This window comes from Macrobrachium nipponense, chromosome 11, assembly GCF_015104395.2.
Source record: "Macrobrachium nipponense isolate FS-2020 chromosome 11, ASM1510439v2, whole genome shotgun sequence".
Classification (NCBI taxonomy): Eukaryota; Metazoa; Arthropoda; class Malacostraca; order Decapoda; family Palaemonidae; genus Macrobrachium; species Macrobrachium nipponense.
Genome location: NC_061087.1, coordinates 28,551,831 through 28,574,864, shown reverse-complemented (window position 1 = coordinate 28,574,864; position 23,034 = coordinate 28,551,831). Strand labels below are relative to the sequence as shown.

General features: G+C 39.3%; 1 protein-coding gene across 3 annotated transcripts; it reads left to right on the top strand.

Annotated features, from left to right (window-relative positions):
• Nucleotides 1-3,504: 3,504 nt before the first annotated feature.
• Nucleotides 3,505-22,456, top strand: LOC135200264 (ubiquinone biosynthesis protein COQ4 homolog, mitochondrial-like). 3 transcript variants are annotated; one of them, XM_064228872.1, is made up of 2 exons: nt 3,505-3,654; nt 21,482-22,456. In XM_064228872.1, the coding sequence occupies exons 1-2, from the start codon at nt 3,609-3,611 to the stop codon at nt 22,378-22,380; spliced, it is 945 nt and encodes a 314-aa protein (XP_064084942.1). In that variant the 5' UTR covers nt 3,505-3,608; the 3' UTR covers nt 22,381-22,456. The 3 variants fall into 3 exon arrangements, with proteins under 3 accessions (XP_064084942.1, XP_064085026.1, XP_064084855.1); XM_064228956.1 differs by lacking the exon at nt 3,505-3,654 and adding an exon at nt 19,288-19,482; XM_064228785.1 differs by lacking the exon at nt 3,505-3,654 and adding an exon at nt 20,224-20,293.
• Nucleotides 22,457-23,034: the final 578 nt, after the last annotated feature.

The window sequence follows — 23,034 nt, the reverse complement described above, 5'->3', positions numbered from 1 at the left end:
TACAACCCCTTGGCTGCTGACATGAGTTCTCCGACTTCCCTTCGGAGTAATTCTTCATCTTTTTTTTTCTTATTTCTTCGTGTCCTTCCTTTTCATCCTATGTACCTTCGATACCCGTGATTTATTAAACTTTTTGTTTATTTAATTATGTATATTTTTGTATATAGGAGATATATGAAAAACAGATTTTTGTTAAATAAAGTGACATAATTCTTGCAATGAATTGCTTGGTGTTATTAACCTTCCGAAGGCTTTTTAAAAAAATGAAGAAGGAGTTTTGCTTCTACTTAACTTTGCCTCTTGTCTAGAGTCTTAAACTCATCTGATATAAAAGATGCCTATTTACCCAATTCTGTGGATGCATAAAACTTCATACAAAATTACATAAATAATATATAATTAATATATATATATATATATATATATATATATATATGTATGTATGTATGTATATATATGTAATATTAAAACACATCACACCATGCTGATGAACAAAATAAGAGACAGGCGTATATGTCCTGACCGGCTTTGACTCTATTTCCAAGCCATTGACGAAGGACTGATATATATATATATATATATATATATATATATATATATATATATATATATATATATATATATATATATATATATATATATATATATATATATATATATATATATATATATATATATATGAATAACTTGATCACGAAGTATATAAAACGTGATGCTATGTATAAAGGTAAAGTTTTTTGTCACGAAGGAAAAAAAATTAAAAGCGAGATAGCCAAGCACTTTCGGCTAGTTTGCTTTTGTTTTATTTTTTTTTCTTCGTGGCAAAAACCTTTATATATATATATATATATAGATATATATATATATATACATATATATATATAATTAATATAATAAATTTATCTATATATATATATATATATATATATATATTAATAGATATACTAATATAATATTAATATATATATATATTATTATATATATATATATCTTATGAGTATTGTGCAACCAATCATGAATAAATAAAATCTGGGTATAACAAAAGAAAAACATTAATGTAGACACAACAGTTCCGAGTATGACTGACGCAAAACATACGCACGCCCTCGTCAACTAACTTGAAAGAACAACAGGAAAAATGATGAGGATAGTTTAACGATAGAGGGAAGCATCATGAATGGATATGAACAGCATGTCTCTGACAACTATGAATCTGGTTAAGGTGATCCAGACTGGATAGCATACAAGGGTATGGTGATAATATGAGAGCATTTGTTGAACAAAAAGAAATTGCAGTTTCTGTGTCGTAAAATAGACAATAATAATAATAACAACAACAACAACAAAGTAACTTATACCATAATAAAGAGGTGTAAGCAATTGGGCTTTTGCAACTAACTAGGCTATACTATCTTAACTTCTGCGCACCTTTCGCAAGTATGAGTGCACCCAGACCTTTGAAAGTATAGGTATAATCCTAATCTTGCAAGTAACTGAACACTCACATTTCCACAAGTATTGTTCACCTATACTTCCACTAGTGAGAGAGATTCCTACTGTCGTAAGTGTTCACTTAATTAACAGGTAAGTGTGCACTCTTCTTTTCAAAAGCAAGTAACCTCTGCTACTTATGCGAGAGTTTTCCCACGAACTTATGCGATATCTTAAGACTGGCAATTAGTTTTTAAAAGCTTATTGAACCCTCAATACCATGTTTTAAGTGAACGACCATGAATCATTTGTCACTCACAGCCAAAATTGCACAGCTTGAAAAAGGTGGGAGCTGACGCCATTGACATTTTATGCAAACACACAGAGATATTGAACGAAAAAGACTGTAACCGAAATTTTATACAAGATTCCCATGTAATTATCTGACGTGTATTGTCGTTTTCTTTAACTTCCAGAAGTTTACAAAGAACATTACAAAACTTAAACGGTAACTATCGAATACTCTATCTCTCTCTCTGACAAAAAAAAAAAAAAAAAAAAAAAAAAAAGGACATGAATTTTATAAGGCAAAGAGGTTGTACGACAGTAAGTGGTGAAAAAATCTTTGGATAACTGTAGGAATCACTGGTTAGGGATACCAGTATGCCGCTGCCTTGTATTTAACTTGTTTGTGATGTGTGTGCGATAATTTGCCAGTGTGAGTAATGATACGTTTCTGAAATGCGGACGAACCCTTGGTGTTAACAACTTAAGAAAATAAACATTAACGTGGCATTGTAATAATGATTTCGTGATTCATTCCTATCTTAACTACCACCTAAGTTTCAAAAAGCTCACGAATTTAAGTATATTTTCGGCAGTATTTAACGTACGTCACTTCGCAGACTGTTTATCACGCTGTGTGAAATATATTTTCATTAAAACTAATATTAATGTATGTTAATAGTAATGATAAACACTGTAGGAGCTCAGTAACCGAATTACGACAGTGGCACTGCCAAAAACTTTACTGCGTTCAGTAGTCTGCTGAAATATCTATTTACTAACATTTATACAATCTTTTTATAAAATAAATATTACTTTCTCTTACTAAAAAAAGCTATATATTTTGTTTCTCTACTCGGAGCTAATAAATTTAATCAACCGAATATAAAAAACACTATAGTAATTTCGCTACTAATTTTTCGTTGTCAAATCTTTCGCGTTTTTCAATTTTTCTATACTCGCTGAATTGTTATTCACCCTTCATATTCAAACTATCTCTTAATTTGCATATGCCGTAGGAAAAAATACTAGGCATACTGTGCACCTCTGACGTAAATCTTCGAAATACTAGATACACGAAGGTAATCTAATGTTACCAGTTATTAAAAACATTCATATTTCAATGGTTTGAGCATCGTAAATTTATCCAGAAGCAACACCCATAAGAACAATTACCCGTTGCACTTACATAGTTACACTGCCGAGCCGATGATTTCTTCCATTCTTTCGATCGTCTCTTCCACAGAAGTTACGTCGACGATAATACACCTATCGCCCATCTGTAAGTAAATTACGATACACTTAAAAAGTTATCTTCCATGAATCATGAAGTCGAGAACACAATAATAAATTTTCTGTCCCACTACATTCTAATCAAATCGTTCCCACACCTGGGTTGTCAACCAGAAATAATTTAGGTATTGAATGCGTTCTCGAAAACAAGGTCCAAATAATATTCTGCGTGGATTATGTTGGAAGGTTTGGGTAATAAGGAAGCAATTAGGCAGTAGCGTGTGACAAAGTTTTTTGCAATAATTACATGTAAAATTTACTAGGCAATGTATAGTAATAATACTTTCGTAGAGTCAAGAACGATCGGTCAGTGTTGATCACCATAACACGGATGCGTTTTGTACAACTACAAAACAATTTAAATACATTAAATAATTTCCAACACAATATATATCTTGTAAAACCATTTTTAGAAATAAATAAGCATTAAAACATCGCAGTTCTTGCTATTAAAGGTTCCATGGGAATGCCAGTGTTTTTGGCCGAACGAAACGGTTCACAATAAACATGAGTGCTGATTGAACTACTACTACTACTACTACTGTATACTCACGTTAGCACCGGGTTACGGCAACAACAATTTTTGATAATAGTAAACAATGTTACGACAACAGCCCTTGGTTAATCTTGTGAAATCTTGTACAGGTAAGAACAGCTTTTAGCAATCAACATACCTACATTGTCATTATTTATTCGAAGCAGATTTGCAAAGGGTTAGCCTTGGCTACGTTAGGGTAGAATAGCCATTGTGATTACTAGGCTAAGTCTGGTAGGTAGGATAGAACGATTTTTACTCAGTTGTAGACTTACTTTTGCTCCACTGTCCACTTGTGAAACCTCAATATTTAACCAGTAACAGCCTAGCCTAGTAAATACTTTTTTGTCAGTGTGTAACTTACAAGTTTATGATGGAAGTTCATTAGCTAGCCCCTAACTTTACAACCTGTAATTTTTTCCAAAAGACCTAAAGGAAGGATTAAATTCCGAGTATAATGCAGGGGATCTCCAGGAACATTACAGCCTAGGCTAAGGATGATCAGCATTATGGTTAAGATGTCAAGTAGGTTCCAGTGGCCAAAGCACTGCTTTGCAGCCCTGTCAATTGAGACCCAACGGCTTAGGTTATGATGTATTTTTTTATTACTCTTATCATTACTTTCTAGAAGAGGTTAAAAGGGTTCAGGGGATCCAAGGGCCAATGCCTCTAGCCCCAACCCCATCTGGTAAAAAAACCCAGAGCTTATAATAGGTAGTAGTGTAGGTTAGGTTAGAATGTAATATCCTCCACCAAGTTTCCTGCTTTTTATCACATTTCTTTTCTGTCTTGTTTACTTTTTGTGATTACACAGAACCATCTGGCCATTGCTTTGGAATTTGGGTAAACTGACATCAGATTTCAACTTTATATGAAACTTAAACCAATCACTCTCAACAATAATGGCCAGTGGCACCCATTACAGAATGCTCTGCAAGCAAGACCCCACACCAGTAGATAGCCAGCTTACATTTAATAGACAAATGGGGACACCCAAAAATTTATTTCCCCAATGGTTGCTAAGAAAACTGAAACAATTTGAAATGGTTTCAAAAAATAAAAAAAAATATCTATGACTGAGGACTATTTTAAGTCCTATTAGTAATTTTTCATATAAAAATACATTTTCTTTGGTTTTATTACATAAACATTTGAAAATAATGAGAAAAGCAAAGCCATTCCAACTCCTTGGGCCTAAATGCTTCTCTGTCATCTTCACTACTGATAAATGAAAAACTTTTTGCACAGCAAATAAGTTATTCTGGTGGTAAGTAAACTGCACATCTGAAACTGACACATTGAAATTCATCAAATTCTAGGAAATCTCTGGCAGAAAAGTTACTTGAAGTACCATATATTTCGGCGTATAAGTCGACCCTTTAGCCCCAAAAAATCATGCCAAAATTAGGGGGTCAACTTATCTAATGGTAACAAAAAGTGAATCTTTATTATTTTGGCATATCGGTACAGGAATCCAGGCTTTACAGTTGGTTAATAACAATAACTGTTGAGGTAACTATGTATGTAAATACCAGTATTAAAAACATTTCACATTGTAATACGACAATAATAATACATTAGAACATCCATTACCTTAAATAAAATGAAAAAAATCAAAGTAACTTGAAGAAACCCCAATTGCACAGCAAGTGTAAACATTGCGTAGCCATTTGTAGTACCGTAATTGAGAAGGATGCGTTCACTCTGACAGTTTTGTATTTACCGGGGTATTGTTCAAAAACATTTATGGTATGAAATCTTTATTTATCACATAAAATAAAATAAAAAAATTTGTATTTAATGGTAAATATGTATTTAAAAGCCTTCAGAATGACTTGTATCATCGTCACTTGAATTAAACAATTCATCAAACAAATTATCATTCACGGTTTCATCATAAGGATCCCAGTTTGAATCTGGTGAATCAACTGCAGGTTCGTCGTCACTTTCAAACAGGAGATCATCCTCCGTGTCATCCATTGTATTAGATATTCCGGATTTTTTGAATGACTTTATTACACTCTCTTTTTCCACATTATCCCATGATTTGACAACAAATTCACACACTACATCCGAGGAAGGAGCACGCATTGTTCCGCTTTTTGTAAATGATTTTTCTCCATGCAACATCCAATTGTTCCATTCTTGTCTTACATTATCTTTAAATGGCTTATTTAAACCAACGTCTAGTGGTTGTAGCAAAGAGGTCAAACCACCTGGTATAACTCCCATTTCAGTAGTAATTTTTGCTAATCTGGCTTTAGTATTCTCTGTTATGTGACTACGAAACATATCCCAAATCAATAGACTTCTATCCTTTTTTAATCCACCTGGGCGTCTGTTCCAAACGTTTTCTATCCACAATTTCACACCATTTTCATCCATCCAACCCTTTTCATGAATATGAACAAATACCCCAGTGGGAACTTTAATTTAGGCATCATTTTCCTCTTGAAAATTACCATGTGCTTCAGTTTATATGATACGTTTTACCCTGCTGCTTATTTTTAGCGTACGGTTGGCCTCACATTTTATAGGTCGACTAATATACCTGATATTAGTTAAAATCATAAAAGTTTACTCAGAATTGGGGGGTCGACTTATCTTCCGGTCAACTTATACACCAAAATATATGGTAATTGAAAAATCATACATAAACTACCTAGGACTAAGAAAAAAAAACCAATGTCATGACTTTTTGGGTGTTTTTCTCAGGGTGATTTGGGCAGTTTTGGTTATCTCAAGAACTGGTTTAATGTCCTAAGAATACTAATCTTTAAGTATTCTTAAGACCTTGAGTATATGAAAGCTATAAGAAAAACATAATTATTGGCTAACTTAACATATGGTAAACAGATACATTCTTAGATCAGACATCCATATACACCTGTTTGTTTCTTTCAAGTATGGATGATTACTAAGTAATTACCAGATGAACTGTAATTATTATCAGAAATGTATTTATACCCATAAAGAATGGACTTATTCATTCTATTATATCTGACCTGGGTAACTGAGGTTATTTATAGTATACCTTCAGGGAGTTCTGTTCCAGCCCCTTACTGAGCACCAGCTGGTGGCACCTACATAAGGATTCAAACTCAGGGTACACTCAATTCTGCCTTGTAAGTTAACACCTCTTTAGACAAAGACAGGATCCACAATGGAAAATTTTGGCCTTACTCAGGATAAGGACCATAGATCACTAGCAATGGGATGAGGGACAGGGTAATGGCTTTGAGTGCTATGTCTTCTCAGCTTCTGTCCTTGATTCCTTGATGCTTGACAGATGAATTCGGTTAAAAACAATTAGTAATGATGCTGGTGCATAGCATACTATAATTTTGACAGTGGACTGTATTAATTTAGATCTTGCCAGTGTAATTTGTTGCTCACTGTTCTCCTGTCAGTTAGTGCCTTTTCTGCATTATGCTGTTAAGGATGTGCCTGCTCCATCTCTGCCACTTCCATCCGCCCTTCTTAGCTATATATGCACATTACTCCCATCTGCTCTTTTCCCATTCTTTTGTACAGTGAAAATGTGCAGTCCATATATCTTTAATTAATTTATACCTGTTCCGTCTTTTGATCCAATTTGATTCAGGGGTTTTACATTCTCATTTCCTATTCTTACTTTAGCCTTGCTATTTATGAAACATGAGATTCTTAGCACCCCATTTGCCTGGGACTTATGGTCATTTCTAAATTATTTATATCCATCAATGTAACATAATTAATGGATGATTCCGTAGCTAAATATGCTACAGGCTAGCCAATTCCTTGTAGCACACGGTTACTAGTAGACTAACGTCAATGACCCCTTGCCATAAGTAATGGCAGGGGTTCACTGACAGTAGATATGGACTGGACATGTTTGTTGTCTGGGAATTGCAGTGCAAATGAATGGGAAAATAGAGTAGGGTGGTAATGTGTATAGTTTTGTTCATGAAACTTACCTGTCAGATATATATATAGCTGTATTCTCTGAAGGCCGACAGAATTTCTAAAAACTTACGACACACGTAGTGGGAGTAGGGTGGTTAGTACCCATTCCTGCCGCTGGGAGGCGGGTATCAGGAACCATTCCCATTTTCTATCAGATTTCTTCTGTCGCCGGTGTTGTAAACATCTGTTTACAGCACCTCCACCTCAGGATTTTGGAAAACTTTCTTTGCTTGAGTATGCTCTTGACTTTTTGGTTATTTGTTATTGGATCGATAGCTTGGCATACATGACTTTGGATTGTTTTTGAATTTGGCTTGGTTTTTTCCTTAAATATGTCAGGTTCTAGTTCGTCTAGTGCCAGAGTGTGTATGAAAGACGAATGCAAGGTGAGGTTACCAAAAGCTTTGGTTGATCCTCACACAGTGTGTAAAGGTTGTAGGGGGCAAGTGTGTAGGTATGATTTTCGCTGCACGGAGTGTGAAAGTTTGAATGATGCACAATGGAAGACGTATGAATCCTATGTAAATAAATTAGAGCGTGATAGGATCAGGAGGTCTTCCTCCAGGAGTAAATTGGGTAGCAGACAGGGTATTAATGTAACCCCTTCTAACCCTTCTTAGATTTTGTGACTCCTAACCCCGTAGTGTGCCTTCGGGCCCTCAAGTGGTGTCTGCGGAGGGTAATGCCCTTTCGCTTATTTTAGATTCTTTGAAAACTCTGGAATCTAAGGTTCTTGCCCTTGAAAACAGGGAAAGTGCTAAGTGTAGTGATAGTGCCCCTAGTGAAGTGGAGGGGGCGTCAGATCGGCCCTATAGCGCCTCTAGGCTGGGACCTCTGCCGGACTCCCAGGACTCAGGGAGAGGGCATGTCGAAGGCCGAAGGAGGGTTACGGGGATCCCCCACCGATCTGACGTCCCTTCAGCAGTACCTGTTGACGCTTCCCAGGCTGCTAAGGAGCGTGCTCGAGCACGTATCCTAAAGGATTGTTTCTCGTCTTCCGACGCGTCCTCCCCGCGCAAGGGGTGGGAATCTCGTTCAGATTCACGACCTTTGAAGAGGACGTTTCAAGATCAGGACGCTTCACGTCATGCTTTATCTGATTGGCATTCTTCTCCGGAAAGCGTGTCCTTTCCGCCCCAGAAGAAGGCTAGGTCGTCTTCTGATGACGCCTTAGAGCGCCCCAGTCGCTCTAGAGCCAAGGCTGTTCCTGGGAGAAGGAAGAAGGCGTCACCTCGCCCCTCACCTTTTCACAGGCATGGCTCTTCTCCTAGTAAAGAACCTTCGCAGATGGAGATAATCCTTGCTATGCAGCGACAGCTGGATGCTTTACTTAAGCAGAAGGAAACGGTTTCTGGTCGTAAGAAGGACGATAGACTTCCGATCAAGAGATCAAGACAGTCTTCTCCGCCTGCTCGTCTTTCGTCCCCGTTTCCTGGTATTTCGTCTTCTAGACTTCGTTCTCCCCAGTGTTCGTCTAGAGGTGGAAGTAAACGTCAGGAGAGAGAGAGGTTTCTTCATTCTGCCCTCTCTTCTCGACGTGAGGACGCTCGGCGTTCCGACATCGACGTTTCTGATGAAGATGTTTTGGTTTCTGACGGACGGAATTTGGTACGCCCTGCTCCGCTTCGTCATGCTTGTGTTGACGCTCATCGGGACGCTCGTCAAGTGTCAATTCCTGTCTCTTCACGGGACGATCGTAGAGACGCTTCGAGGGACGCTAGGAGAGACGCTCCGCTCATCGCTTCTTTGGACGCTTCGTTGGACGCTGATTTGGACGCTTCGTTGGACTCTCGGAGGGATGCTAGGTTAGACGCTCCGATGGACGCTAATAGACATCGTCGTAAGAGCTTCTTGGATGCGATTACGGAAGTTCGCTCTCGATCGGACGTTGTTCCCGAGTCTTTAGATGACGCTACACGTCTTCCTTCTACTTCGCGTTCTACTCAAGTTGTGATTGCTGATCCTGTGTCGGCTAACGATTCTGTTAAGGTGTACATTACCCTCTTCTTCTCGTCATCGGTCTGATAGGAGACTTGGAGTGAAAGGTCTTCTGCCTCTTTCTTCGGAGTTTAACTCGGGTAAGGAAGAAGGGGAATTGAGCTGTTCTTCGGAGGAGGTTGATGAAGAACAACCCTCGACGTCGTCTTCTTCAGACTATCAAGTTTTGGCTCGGCTGCTCCGTGATTCTTTTGGAGATACCTTCCTTCCTTCTGCTCCTCCTTCTCCTCCATCGCAGTTTTCGTCGTTGAAAGCTAAGAAGACACCAGGGTTTGTAAAGATGAAGACGTCTTTGTCTACCAAGAGGGCTTTCCGGAAAGTTAACACCTGGATGGAGATTAGGAAAGCTAAAGGAAGCACCACTTTCGCCCTGCCTCCGTCTAGACTCAGCGGTAAGGCAGGGATGTGGTATGAAACCGGTGAGGAGTTAGGTTTGAAGGTTCCGACGTCAGCACAGGGAGATTTCGCCAGCGTTGTAGATGCCTCAAGAAGAGCTCTGTTAGCCTCAGCGAAGGTGTCGTGGACTACGTCAGAAATGGATCATCTGTTGAAGGGTCTGTTTAGGTCCTTAGAAGTCTTTAACTTCTTAGACTGGTGTCTCGGAGTGTTAGACAACCAGTCTCGTAAGCCAGATTCGATCAGCTTGGGGGAGCTGTCCAGTGTATTGTCATGCATGGACAAGGCCGTCAGGGATGGCTCAGAGGAGTTAGCATCTCATTTTTCAGCAGGCGTGTTGAAGAAAAGATCGCTGTATTGCAATTTTGCGGCTAAGTCTGTCTCTCCTGCACAGAAGACAGAACTTTTGTATGCGCCGTTCTCGAGTCATCTCTTCCCCCAGGCTTTGGTGAAGGATCTGGCAGTAAGTCTACAGGAGAAAGACACTCAAGACCTTTTGACACAGTCGTCGAGACGTCCTGCTGTCCCTTCCACGTCTTCAGGAGTTCAGTCTTTTAAGAAGCAGAAGCCCTTTCGTGGAGGATCTTCAGCTAGATCTTTACCCCGAGGAAGGGGTCTTCCTAGAGGTAGAGCCCCGGCTAAGTCCAGGGGCAAGAAGTGAGAATGCGTGCCTTCAGTCACCGGTAGGAGCCAGGCTTCAGTTGTTTGGAGGAGCCTGGAGAGAAAGAGAGGCAGACACCTGGTCTCTCAATATCATAGAGAAGGGGTACAAGATTCCGTTCGTAAAGCCTCCCCCTCTGACTTCCACTCCCAGGGACTTGTCCCCGTCGTATCCTCAAGAAAAACAAAGGATTCTTTTCGATCTGCTCGAGCAGATGCTCGAGAAACGAGCAGTGGAACAGGTCTTAGACCTGGCTACGCCAGGATTTTACAACAGATTGTTTCTTGTTCGAAACACTCGGGAGGGTGGCGGCCAGTCTTGGACCAGTCTTGGACGTAAGTCGTCTGAACCTCTTTATAGAAAAGCAAAAGTTCAAGATGGAGACACCTCAGTCAGTTCTGGGGGCCTTAAGACCGGGGGATTGGATGGTATCACTCGATCTTCAGGACGCATACTTTCACGTCCCGATACACCCCCAGTCTATGAAGTACCTTCGGTTCGTCCTGAAAGAAAAGGTGTTTCAGTTCAGGGCTCTTTGTTTCGGTCTGAGTACGGCCCCATTTGTGTTCACCATCTTAATGAAGAATGTGGCGAGGTGGCTCCATCTTTCCAACATCAGGATCTCGCTCTACCTGGACGACTGGCTCATACGAGCTTCTTCGCAGACCCGGTGCCTGGAGGACCTGAAAACGACTCTGTCTTTAGCTGCGTCCCTGGGACTTCTGATGAACTTCGAAAAGTACATCTGACCCCAACACAGTCCATCGTGTATCTGGGGATTCAGATGGATTCAGTGGCTTTTCGGGCTTTTCCGTCCCAGGAACGTCAGCAAACATTGGCATAGAGATAGTGTCACCGGCTTTCTAGGGAGGATTCAATGCTCGGTGAGGGAATGGATGAGTCTGCTGGGGACCATTTCCTCGCTGGAGAAGTTTGTTTCCCTAGGGAGGCTACATCTCCGACCTCTTCAGTTCTTCCTGTCGGACAATTGGACAGAGAAGGACAACTTTGATATGATCTTAACCATCTCAGAAGAGGTGAAGAGCCATCTAAGATGGTGGCTCGATCCGTTAAAGCTCTCAGAGGGCATATCCCTCAAGCTTCGGAACCCCGACCTAGTGTTGTTCTCCGACGCGTCATCCACGGGGTGGGGAGCAACACTAGGGGGGGAGGAAGTGTCAGGCACCTGGAGAGGGGAACAGGTAGCCTGGCATATCAACTTCAAGGAGCTGGCAGCGGTTCAATTAGCGCTCCAGTTCTTTCAGGACAAAGTCTCCCGTCGAGTAGTTCAAGTCAACTCGGACAATACCACAGCCCTGGCATACTTGAAGAAACAAGGAAATCTGCTTTGGGCGAAGGCGAGAGAGATCACGATCTTGACAAGGTTCATTGCCGGAGTCGAGAACGTCCGTGCGGATCTCCTCAGTCGACAAGGACAGTTGCTGCCGACAGAGTGGACCCTCAATCAGGACGTATGCCAGGAGCTGTGGAGTCTTTGGGGACGCCCTTGGTGGACGTTTTTTGCAACCGCAAGGACGGCGAGACTTCCTCTCTACTGCTCCCCAGTTCTCGATCCGGGGGCAGTAGCAGTGGACGCCCTGTTATGGGATTGGACGGGCCTAGACCTCTACGCATTTCCCCCCTTCAAGATTCTGGGGGAAGTGATGAGAAAGTTCACAGCTTCGGAGGGGACGAGGTTGACGTTAATCGCCCCCTTTTGGCCTGCAGCAATCTGGTTCACAGAGGTGATGTCCTACCTGGTGGATTTTCCGAGATCTCTTCCGTTAAGGAGAGATCTACTCAAACAGCCCCACTTCAAGAGGTACCACAAAAACCTCTCCGCTCTGAGTCTGACTGCGTTCAGACTATCCAGAAGTTGGCCAGAGTGAGAGGTTTTTCGAAACCTGTGGCTAAAGCTATCGCCACCGCGAGAAGACCTTCGTCAATCGCGGTTTACCAGTCGAAGTGGGCAGCTTTTAGGAGCTGGTGTAGGAAGAAAGGAGTTTCCTCTACCACGACCTCTGTGAGCCAGATCGCCGACTTCCTTCTTTATCTCAGACGAGATTTGAAACTCGCAGTGTCAACCATTAAAGGCTACAGAAGTGTCTTATTTGTGGTTTTTCGACATAGAGGTCTTGACCTTGCTAATAACAAGGACCTACATGATCTACTAAAATCTTTTGAGACCACCAAGGTACCGATAGCTAAGTTGCCTTCGTGGAATCTGGACGTGGTTCTCAAGTTTTTAATGTCAAGCCGCTTTGAACCTATTTACTCTGCCTCTTTGCGAGATTTGACGAAGAAGACTGTATTCCTAACTGCTCTGGCAACGGCGAAGATTGGGTTAGCGAGATACAGGCGATTAGTAAACACGTCGGCTTCAAAGGGCATAATGCAGTCTGCTCTTTGAGTATGTCATTCCTGGCTAAGAATGAGAACCCTTCCAACCCTTGGCCTAAGACGTTCGAAATCAAGGGTATGGCAGAAATCATTGGTCAAGAGCCAGAAAAAGAGTCCTGTGTCCTGTTAGGGCTCTTAAAGAATATTTCGTTGTAGGACAAAGGAGTGTAGAGGTTCTGCGGAGAACTTATGGTGTTCGGTCAGGAGACCTAATATGCCCATGTCCAAGAATGCACTGGCATTCTTTTGAGGAACGCCATTAAGGAGGCGCACGCTAATTGTCAAGATAGTGACTTTAAGCTTTTAAAAAGTTAACGCTCACGAAGTAAGGGCTATTTTTCGACTTCTATAGCCTTTGTCAGAAAAATATAGGGCTCTCAAAGATATTTTAAGTGCCACTTTTTGGAGAAGTAACTCGGTGTTCGCCTCGCACTATTTACGGGAGGTCAGAACGACATATGAGAACTGTTACTCTCTTGGACCATACGTCGCCGCAGACACTATCTTGGGGGCAGGAGGTAGCACTCATCCTTTCCCATAGAAAGTGGAGGTGAGTTTTTAATGTTTGTAATGTTTATGTTGTAGGGTCGGCCGCCGAATGCGGTCTTCCCTTCTTTTAGCCTTTGGTATCGGGAGTATTTGGTTAGGCTAACTTAGGGGGTGGTTTGCCATCGTTGTCCTCTTGAGTATGGTCCATGGTCTAGTCACATTGTGGTCTCGTCCCCGTTGGCAGATCATCTAGAGCGCACCAACTACACAGGTCTCTACCTTGTGGTAACTCTAGTGAAGCAGATGCAGGCTTGGGTGACAGTAATCACGAAGTCAGCTATGCTAACAGGTAAGGAACCAAGATGTCAATCATCTACATATATATGTTTCCTAAAATCCTTTTCTGTCTCTCCCACCGCCAAAGGTGGGATTCAGCTATATATATCTGACAGGTAAGTTTCATGAACAAAATGATATTGTTAAGATACAATAAAGTTTGTTCATACTTATCCTGGCAGATATATATATTTTCAGTACCCACCCACCTCCCCTCAGGAGACAGTGGAGATAGAAATCTGATAGAAAATGGGAATGGTTCCTGATACCCGCCTCCCAGCAGCGGGAATGGGTACTAACCACCCTACTCCCACTATGTGTGTCGTAAGTTTTTAGAAATTCTGTCGGACTTCAGAGAATACAGCTATATATATATCTGCCAGGTAAGTATGAACAAACTTTATTGTATCTTAACAATATCATATTTATTCAGAAAGATTACATGGAACTGATAGAGATGGAGCAAGCTTGACCTTAACATCAGATGCAGAAAAGGAACTGACAGACCAGACATCGGTAGATTACACCAGCAAGACTCCGACAAGACTTGAATTAAGACCATCCACTATCAAAATTATAGTGCGTTATGCTTCAGCAAATAATCTCTGATAAAAAATAAAAGATGAACTTAATGTAGACCAAAAGAATGTTACATATGAAATACCAGAGGGATATTGTTGGTGAAGGAAAGCTACAACTGGTAATATGGTGGTGTGAAGGCTGTAATTGGTAAGAAAGGTTTAGGTGACAGGACACAGAAATTGGGTAAAATTTAATGCCTGTGGTTTTTTAGCTACATTTGCAAATAATTTGGGAAGCAGGGGAATTCTTTCCAGCAAAGGGACACCCATAAATACACTTGGACATCTCCAGATGGCAGTCATTAAAAGCAAATAGATCACACATCCGTTAATTTGATGGTGGAAAGAAAGGGAACACTGGGAACGTTTGCTACCGATGAGCAGATCTTGTCATTTGCCACACTGGGGCTGAAATTTAAAGCACCCCTAAAAATATTGCCAGAGTATCTACATTTAATATCCCAAAAGCTTAAATATGGACACTGGGAGGCTTCCACAATAAGTACCGAATCATCTCCAACTCTAGAGATCATAATCTAAAGAGAGGCAGGTTATAATGAATAGACAAGACAGCTAATCTGACGAGTACAAAAATGCGATCATTTAAACGTCTTATTTGCTTAATTTTTGCGCATTCACGTAAGAAAACAAGTTCGACTGGTAGATGCACTTTTAGAGTACAGAATGCTAAATTGTCCTGCATAGGCCTAATAGGTAGTAAAAATTCATACCGCCAAAAGCAAGGCTTTGGTCAAAGGTATCATGTGTCAGCTCCCTCCTATGGTGTGCTGTTTATAATTTTTTTTTCTTTTATATCTGTACCAGAACACAGAAACACAAAAGGTAACCTAAGAGCGTTGATATAAATACGTGTTTTGGTGTTCAATGCGCAAATACGAAAATGTTCTAAGCTAAAGGCCGAGTCGGTTATGAAATCGGAGGTTGTAGTTTCCAACCATCTAGTATTTTAGTACTTAGTAAATAAATTTTAGGGACAATGGTGTATTATTTTTGTACTGCATATCAAGTGATGATTTGGAATCCATGTTAATGTGACGGGAAGGAAGTTAATGTTTATTGATACCATAAACGTTAGGGTAAATTCGTTCAAACAAGTCCTAGAAATGACAGGTAGGGCAGATTGGGCAAAACCAAGGCCATCTAGAGGAGAAGGCCTGGTCAGTGGGGGGTTGACGTCAGCGGAGTAGGTCGACTTGGTCGAAGCCCTCAGGCTAACAGGACAACTGACCATCTACAACCTCTCTCTGTTTCTTTTCCATGGCTTAATTAATGCGTTACAACCTCTTCTTTTTCAGTTTACCCTCCTTTTGAAGCTGATTTTTTAAAATCATTTTTGTTACTACAAAATTGTTCTTCTGACACCTTGCTGCTTAGGGTAATTATCCCTTTCTTAAACAGCTAAACTTACTGTGATCTAGTTTGGGTATAGTAAATAACCAGAATCATTCTAACACGATTTTATTATGTAAAAGAAAATCCATTAACAAAAATAGTAAAAATTCTAAACAATTTTAAATGAACAATATACAATTCTTTTCACAATTACCAACACACCTGATCTTACTGTGTATTTTCTTTACCTGACGCATTTGACATATTTGTTTTTTTATTTCTTGACTCTGTCAGTGTTTGCAATTTTCTCTTTTTCCCTTGGTTCATAAGCTTATTTTCAGAGAGGATATTGTTTTGTTTTGAGCACTAGTTGTTTAGAAGGACATTAGTTGCTGACCATATCATTTTCTCTATTTTTTCTGAATTATGACCAGCATCACATGAATCCATTGGAAGTAGTGCTTCATCATCAGCTAATTTGTTGTACGTCAAGACACTCCCCACAACTCTCTGATTAGCAATTTTGTGAAAAGACTCATTCTGGACCATTTTGTCAATAACAATGTAACTGTACATAACAATATTTGTGACTACAGGATTTGGGTACATCAGGAAGCCTCTGCTGATACCATCAATATACTTGTAATTTTCATGCACATCATTTTCAGTGTTGCAAGTTAGCATGCCCTTACAACAACCACAGTTAATTTTTTTGAAAACTGCATAGCAACAATAGCCTGCTACATAAACTATTACTGGCAAGATATTGCTGCATTTTTCAAAATCTTCTTTTGTTAAAGTTATGTCGAACTGATCTACCTCATCTGAATGCAATATATTTTCCAGTCCTTCCCAATTAGTCTGAAAATCCCTTAGTACAATTTTCATGTCATTAATTGTCAAATTCCTCTGACATTATTCGAATCTTTTTTTTCACACTCAAATATCTGTCTAATAGAAATGTTGTAATTACCACCTGAAAGTTGCCTATACTGACCAAATCTAGATTCTAATTTATCAGTTTGAAATTTGGCAGTAAGTATACATTTCATATTTAGCTACGATGTACAGTAACTAGCTATTTCTGTAATGGTATGAGTAGTGTGCTTTAGAACTGTGAAAGTTTCACGTGTGAGTTTTCCACCTATAGACCCCATTTTTTCCCATGCTTCTAACCAATTTCCAAAGTTGTTAAGGAATTTAATTTTTTCATCATCAGTAGAAGTAGTTAATGGAGTAGAATAAATATTTTTTGTTCTATCACCCTTGTTGGGTGCATGCACATTCATTATTGTCCACCATGTGTGAATAATCTTTATGCAGTCTGCAACAGTAGAATAGCATGTTAAGAAATGTTTCTTGCCAATACTCAAAAGTGCTTCCACAACATATTCATTAAAAATCTGCATGGCCAATTTTACATTTTGCCTTTCCAAAACTGATGGAGAGAGTGCTTTTACTGATAGCTTATATGAATGTTTCAGTAAATATTCTGCTTCATGGGTGTACAGTTTTTGCAAAGTTTTAAAAGGAGCCAACTGAGTTTTGTGATTTTCATAATAAACTCCATCTGATGAAAATTCAGGATACCTCATAGTTTTCTCTACATATTTTTGATTTAGCCAGTTATTTCTGATGCATTTGAGTAAGTGAACAGAATCAAACATGAAAAAGAGTGGTCTACTACTATCTACTGGGTGTGGATATACTATTGATAATTTTGGTGGCTTGGCAAACAGTGATAAAGCCTTACCATTAATGGCACTGTTGTCAGTTATGACACATATAAGCTGGAAACCTATCTCCTCCAAACCAACAATAACTTTCTTCAAAATGGTATGGAGAACATCAGCTTTCATACATTTTGATGGAATGATGTGTACAACATCCCTAAATTTTGACATGACACTGCTAATCATAAAGACATATGCACTTGTTGCAGCTTCAACAGTATCAAATGCTGCCCCAACAATATTTCCACATTTGTAATCAAAATATGGCTTTATGTGAATTTCATCCACCATTAGCGTTACCTTTGTATCAACTGCCTCAAGTGTTTTAAATCTGTTTTTAATATATACTAGGAAATTACAGGGTTTTTGTTCAGAATGAGGCCCGAAAGTTTTTGACAAGAAAATCCTTTTGACTGTGGAGTAACTTGGCAGTATCAGAAAATTCTTTTCCTTCAACAAACTGTAACCCTTTGGAGAACTGTTGTAAAACAATGAAGAAAATACCAACAGTTCTGCAGAATATTCACATCTGTTCATTGTCATTAAATTTAATTGCTCACAAACAAACTGAAGTGTACTGAAATGCTGAAATGACTGTTCTTTGATTACTGATAGTAGTGAAATTACTAAATGAATTATAGTAACAATGTTACAAGGTTTTGCTGTTTTCTGCTCCCTTATGTCAGTCATTCGTAATTTATTCAACAAGCAGTCAAGATCCGAAGTATCGTTAACAACTACAGGGACTTTATGATTTACAAGCATTTTCAACTGAACATCATTTATAAACATATTAATATTACAGTTCTCTTTAATTGTCACTGACCGGATTATGGAAGGGTGTGGGGACTCGATTATTCTGCATATTATCAGTGATTCATTCTTACTTACAACACTCCAGTATGATGTGTCCAAAAAATCTAACTTATTTTTTAGTTCACTGACACTGAAAAATTGCCTTGAGCTTCGCTGGTGTTCTTCTTCAATTTTACTTTGCAACACCGTTGTCTGTAGTGCTGCTCTTCTTTTCCGCCTTTGTCTTTCACCAGGCGACTCTCTTGAAGTAGTAGATGAAGACAAGTAAGCTGGACAGTTTGGAAGTATGGAAGGGATTGCACTATGTTTCAGCCTTGGGATTTTCAACTTTGCTGTGAGCTTCTTCCCAGTTGTCCCATCGAAGAAGGATGTCTCGGATTCAATATCGTTAGAACTGAAGTGTAGCTCACACACCTGAAAATTGTTTAAAAGCAATGTTAACCTATTTACAAAGCATAGAGAGAGAGAGAGAGAGAGAGAGAGAGAGAGAGAGAGAGAGAGAGAGAGAGAGAGAGAGAGAGAGAGAGAGAGAAATCAAAGAAAGAATGAGGAAGTAAACTCCCAGTAACGTTCGAACAACGTAATGACACTATGTACTTATAAAGTTACATTTTAACTACATACACTTGGAAAATATAATGCACTTGGAAATATTACAAAAAGGAATATAGTACTTACCCTACTATTCTTGTTAGGAACATACTGGGCTCTCTTGATTGCCGGCAGCCACTTTGCTTTTTCTTCATCACTATTTGGGAATGAAAACACTCACTTTCGGTCCATTTCGGTAATTCCCTTTGCAGTTTGGTACACAGCACATAAACGGCATTATTGCGCAGTTCCAGGTGAATATTACGGGTCCATATGCAGTAAAATTTTCCGAAATAACAGCAGAAAACTGGAGAGAAGTAGAGCGCGACCTCTTCATTCAAAGCGGAAAGCCACTGACTTAGCACTACCAAGGTCGCGTCACACCTCTTCACCCCCCAATTGACCTGGCCTTCTCCTCTAGATGGCCTTGGCAAAACTGTACTAATGCCGTTAACATCTGTAGTACATTTCTTTTCTCTTATCATTATTATAAGTTTTTTCCCAGAGACTGGTGTTATTTACGGAAAATTTGGAATGAAAATGATATTCCTGGAAACTAGGCCTGGACTTGGCCTCACAGTTACGGCGAAGGACTCTTGAATAGCATAGCAATGACCGAAGATCAGAAGATGGTTCCTGGTAGGTTGTATTTAGTCGTATGTGATCCGATATTTTTTTCCAGTTTCGTAATTACATTCGTAAATTACATCTGTATATTTATCACCATTAGCAGTATGAGCGAAGGGAGATAGCTTCGAATGAAATTTGCAAAGCATCTGTATCAAACTGAAAAAAAAAGTTAAAAACCTGAAACGTGTTACAACCCGAACTGGCTTAGACCTATATATCCACTGGTGTTACGGTGTAGGCCTAATTAGGTTATATTAATTATATGAATAGAGTTGCAGTCTTGCTGCTGCTGCAGCCGGTATTAGAATTAAATAAGATTCTGCCCTCCTGCCTTTTAAATATTGTCTAGGGCCTAGGATAGGCTATGATTCAAGGCCGCCGTTAGACCAAGTTTAACGCCTTGCGGTAGACCGGTTGACACGATTGCTGTCTAACTGGTTAACTTCCTTGGCTGATCTCAAACGAAGGCCTATGCTTTATAATTAATAATTGACATTCATAAACCTATTGTAAATTATTTGCAATAAAAAATGACTACTGATATGATTACAGCATTGTAAAATCCAATAGTAAACGATGACATCGGCCTAGCTTCGGCTGACCGGCCAGCCTGAATGACCTGCGTCATGTAGCGTTAAAACCATATAATTAACGTGTGTCATTTGACTTTTAACCAAGGCAAATGATCCACAATAACTTAATGACTACTTGCCTAGGTGATTAACACGGTATCACGGCACTGACACGGCTAAACGTGCGCGAAAGATGGAGCGGTCGAGGGACGTAATCGTCACTTATCACAGTCACACGTACACTGAAGGTGAGAACTGAGAGGTCAGTCAGGTCACTCGGTGACCGAATGGGCGATATACCACATAATAAAAATCCATTCTTTAATAATTGCTCGATTATGTTTTTGGTTTTCCCAGGTTTATGTTTGGACATTATTAAATTTTGGGCACAACAAAAGACAATTTGATACTGTAGACTATTGATGTTGAAGATTAAGCTGACCTTATGCCAGCACGAGCTCTTGCTCATAGACTAGCCCGTAGGTTAGGCTTTATTGGTTAGGGAAAGTAAAAAAAAAAAAAAATAGTACTCAGCTTAAATCTAATATAGCTGTAGTGACGTAAATCACGAAACAGGGTTAAAATATAATGGAGGTTATAGCCAAGACTACTTTAAGAATTGCTAAAATGTGCTGAAAGCCTCGATGCATGATTTGGGGTTCCATTTGTCTTGAATGGTATCTAGCCCATAAATTGTAAACCATCTTAAGGTGCTGTGTCCTGCCTAACTTGCCGTGGATTGCCCAGACCCAAGCCAGGGTCGAGAGTACCTCCAAAACTAGTATTTGCCAAGAACCTTGACATTTTTAATAGTAATTTACCTTTAGTGTGTTATTTGAGAAAGGGGTGGGTGTTAAGATGTCATTCAAAAGAGATATTATCCCAACTTAAGTAGAACCTACCTCATTTGGGATGAATGAATGTAATTTGGGTCATTTGGCCTATTGTTGGGGCTGGGGAGGATATTTACACCTTGCTTTTGTCAAACCTGACTGTAGGGACTTGTCCCCAGAGACCTTTTAACCTGTATGGTCCCCAGAGACCTTCTAACCTGTGTGACCTACATACTGACAAGATGCAACATCCTATTAGTCTGGGGTGCATGACACTTCCTGGACTCTCAAAATCTTCCATAATGCAACTAAAGTCTAATTGCTGGAAAGGCTACCTGAAAGGGATGCATCATAATCTCACTTGGAGAAAATGTGTTGTGGCCCCGAACAATATCATACTTTATGGGTTTTCATTCCCTTTAAGCTTCCTCCTTACCATACATTTTTTAAATCGGGATATTCAAGCACCTTTCAAATGTCGATGTTTTGCTGATAAATAGGGAAAATGTCATTCTTGATCAGTATCTTAATGTGGGAACTTTTTATTATTTGTATATGATGTGACTGAAATGAAACTTTGTGCTGTACTTTATTCTTTTACAGGCATACAGAGTGTGAGTTTGCATTATGGCAGTGCATCTAAAAATAAAGAGCAAGAAGATTCTAACAATGCAGAAGTGATGCGGGAAATACCCATCAAATTCCAGCAGACATCTAGCGGAAGTTACATTTTAGACACCATAAAGTACGCAATGTCTTCGGGAAGGTCGGATACAACGTTCAAACCTCCAAAAATACTCATTGACGAAAATGACGAGAAGCCTCTTCCCTTATATAAATACCACATACCAACAAGTTCTTTTCAGAAAGTAGTATTATCTGTGGGAGCTGCTACTGCGGCACTCTTGGACCCTCGGCGAGCTGATATGGTAGCAGTTTTAGGTGAAACGACTGGTTATGCTGCACTTTCGAAGCTTTTTTCTAGCATGATTCAGGATACAGAGGGACAGCAGATTTTGCTAGATAAACCAAGGATCAATAGTTCTATTCTGAATTTAAATGAACTAGCCAAGCTTCCAGAAGGAACTTTGGGACATGCATACATTAGATTTTTAGAAGACAACCAAGTCACTCCAGACTCAAGACTACCTGTTCAGTTTGTGGACGAGCCAGAGTTGGCCTATATTATGCAGCGGTACCGTGAAGCTCATGATCTCTTTCATACAGTTCTTGGAATGCCTACTAACATGTTGGGTGAAGTGACAGTTAAATGGATTGAGGGGATACAAACTGGATTACCAATGTGCATAGGCGGGGCTATATTTGGTCCTTTGCGTTTTAAGCCAAAACAACGTCAAAAGTACATCTCCACATATCTTCCTTGGGCAATAAGAGTTGGGAAATCATCAAAACTTTTAATGAATGTGTATTTTGAAAAAAGATGGGAACAGTCACTGGCAGAGTTACGACAAGAATTGGGTATTGAAGAGCCCCCTATCTAGGTTTTCCTACAAGACATATTTCATATGCATTATAATGGACTGTACATACTGTAAAGTGAAGTCTATAGATATTTTGTATAATACGGTAGTATTCTCAGGAATTGACTCTGCTTGTGATGGCTACCGTGTGCTGAAATAATTGGGTTGTGTGGTGCTAGGCAAGAACATTTTCATCGTGACCATTTAATATAAAAAACTGAAAAAATTATTTTTTTTTAATAATTATGTAACATCTGACATAATACTTAAGCTGATTGGCAAATGGTGGTTCTCAAGTGTTCTATAGCAATTATTTATAAATAGTATATATTATAGTGTATTGAAAATTAGATTGATATAATCGCTGTACATTGTATTAATTTGAAGCTATTCTGTAATCATAACCATTACATATCACAGATTGCCAAGTGTTCTGTACTACAATTGGAATAAACTTAAAAATCAACAAATCTCTTGAATAGTATAAAAGCTTTTACCTCAAAAAAAGAGCTGTAACAGTTGTCTCTTCATATAAATACAAATAGATTGGCTTTGTAACTGTCACATGAGCATGTTTTCAGGCATCTGGCTAACATAGCTTTAAACCAAATAGCCAGTAATTGATTATTTATGTGCACTTTTGTCAATTGTGACATAAATAAAAGCTGATAGAAT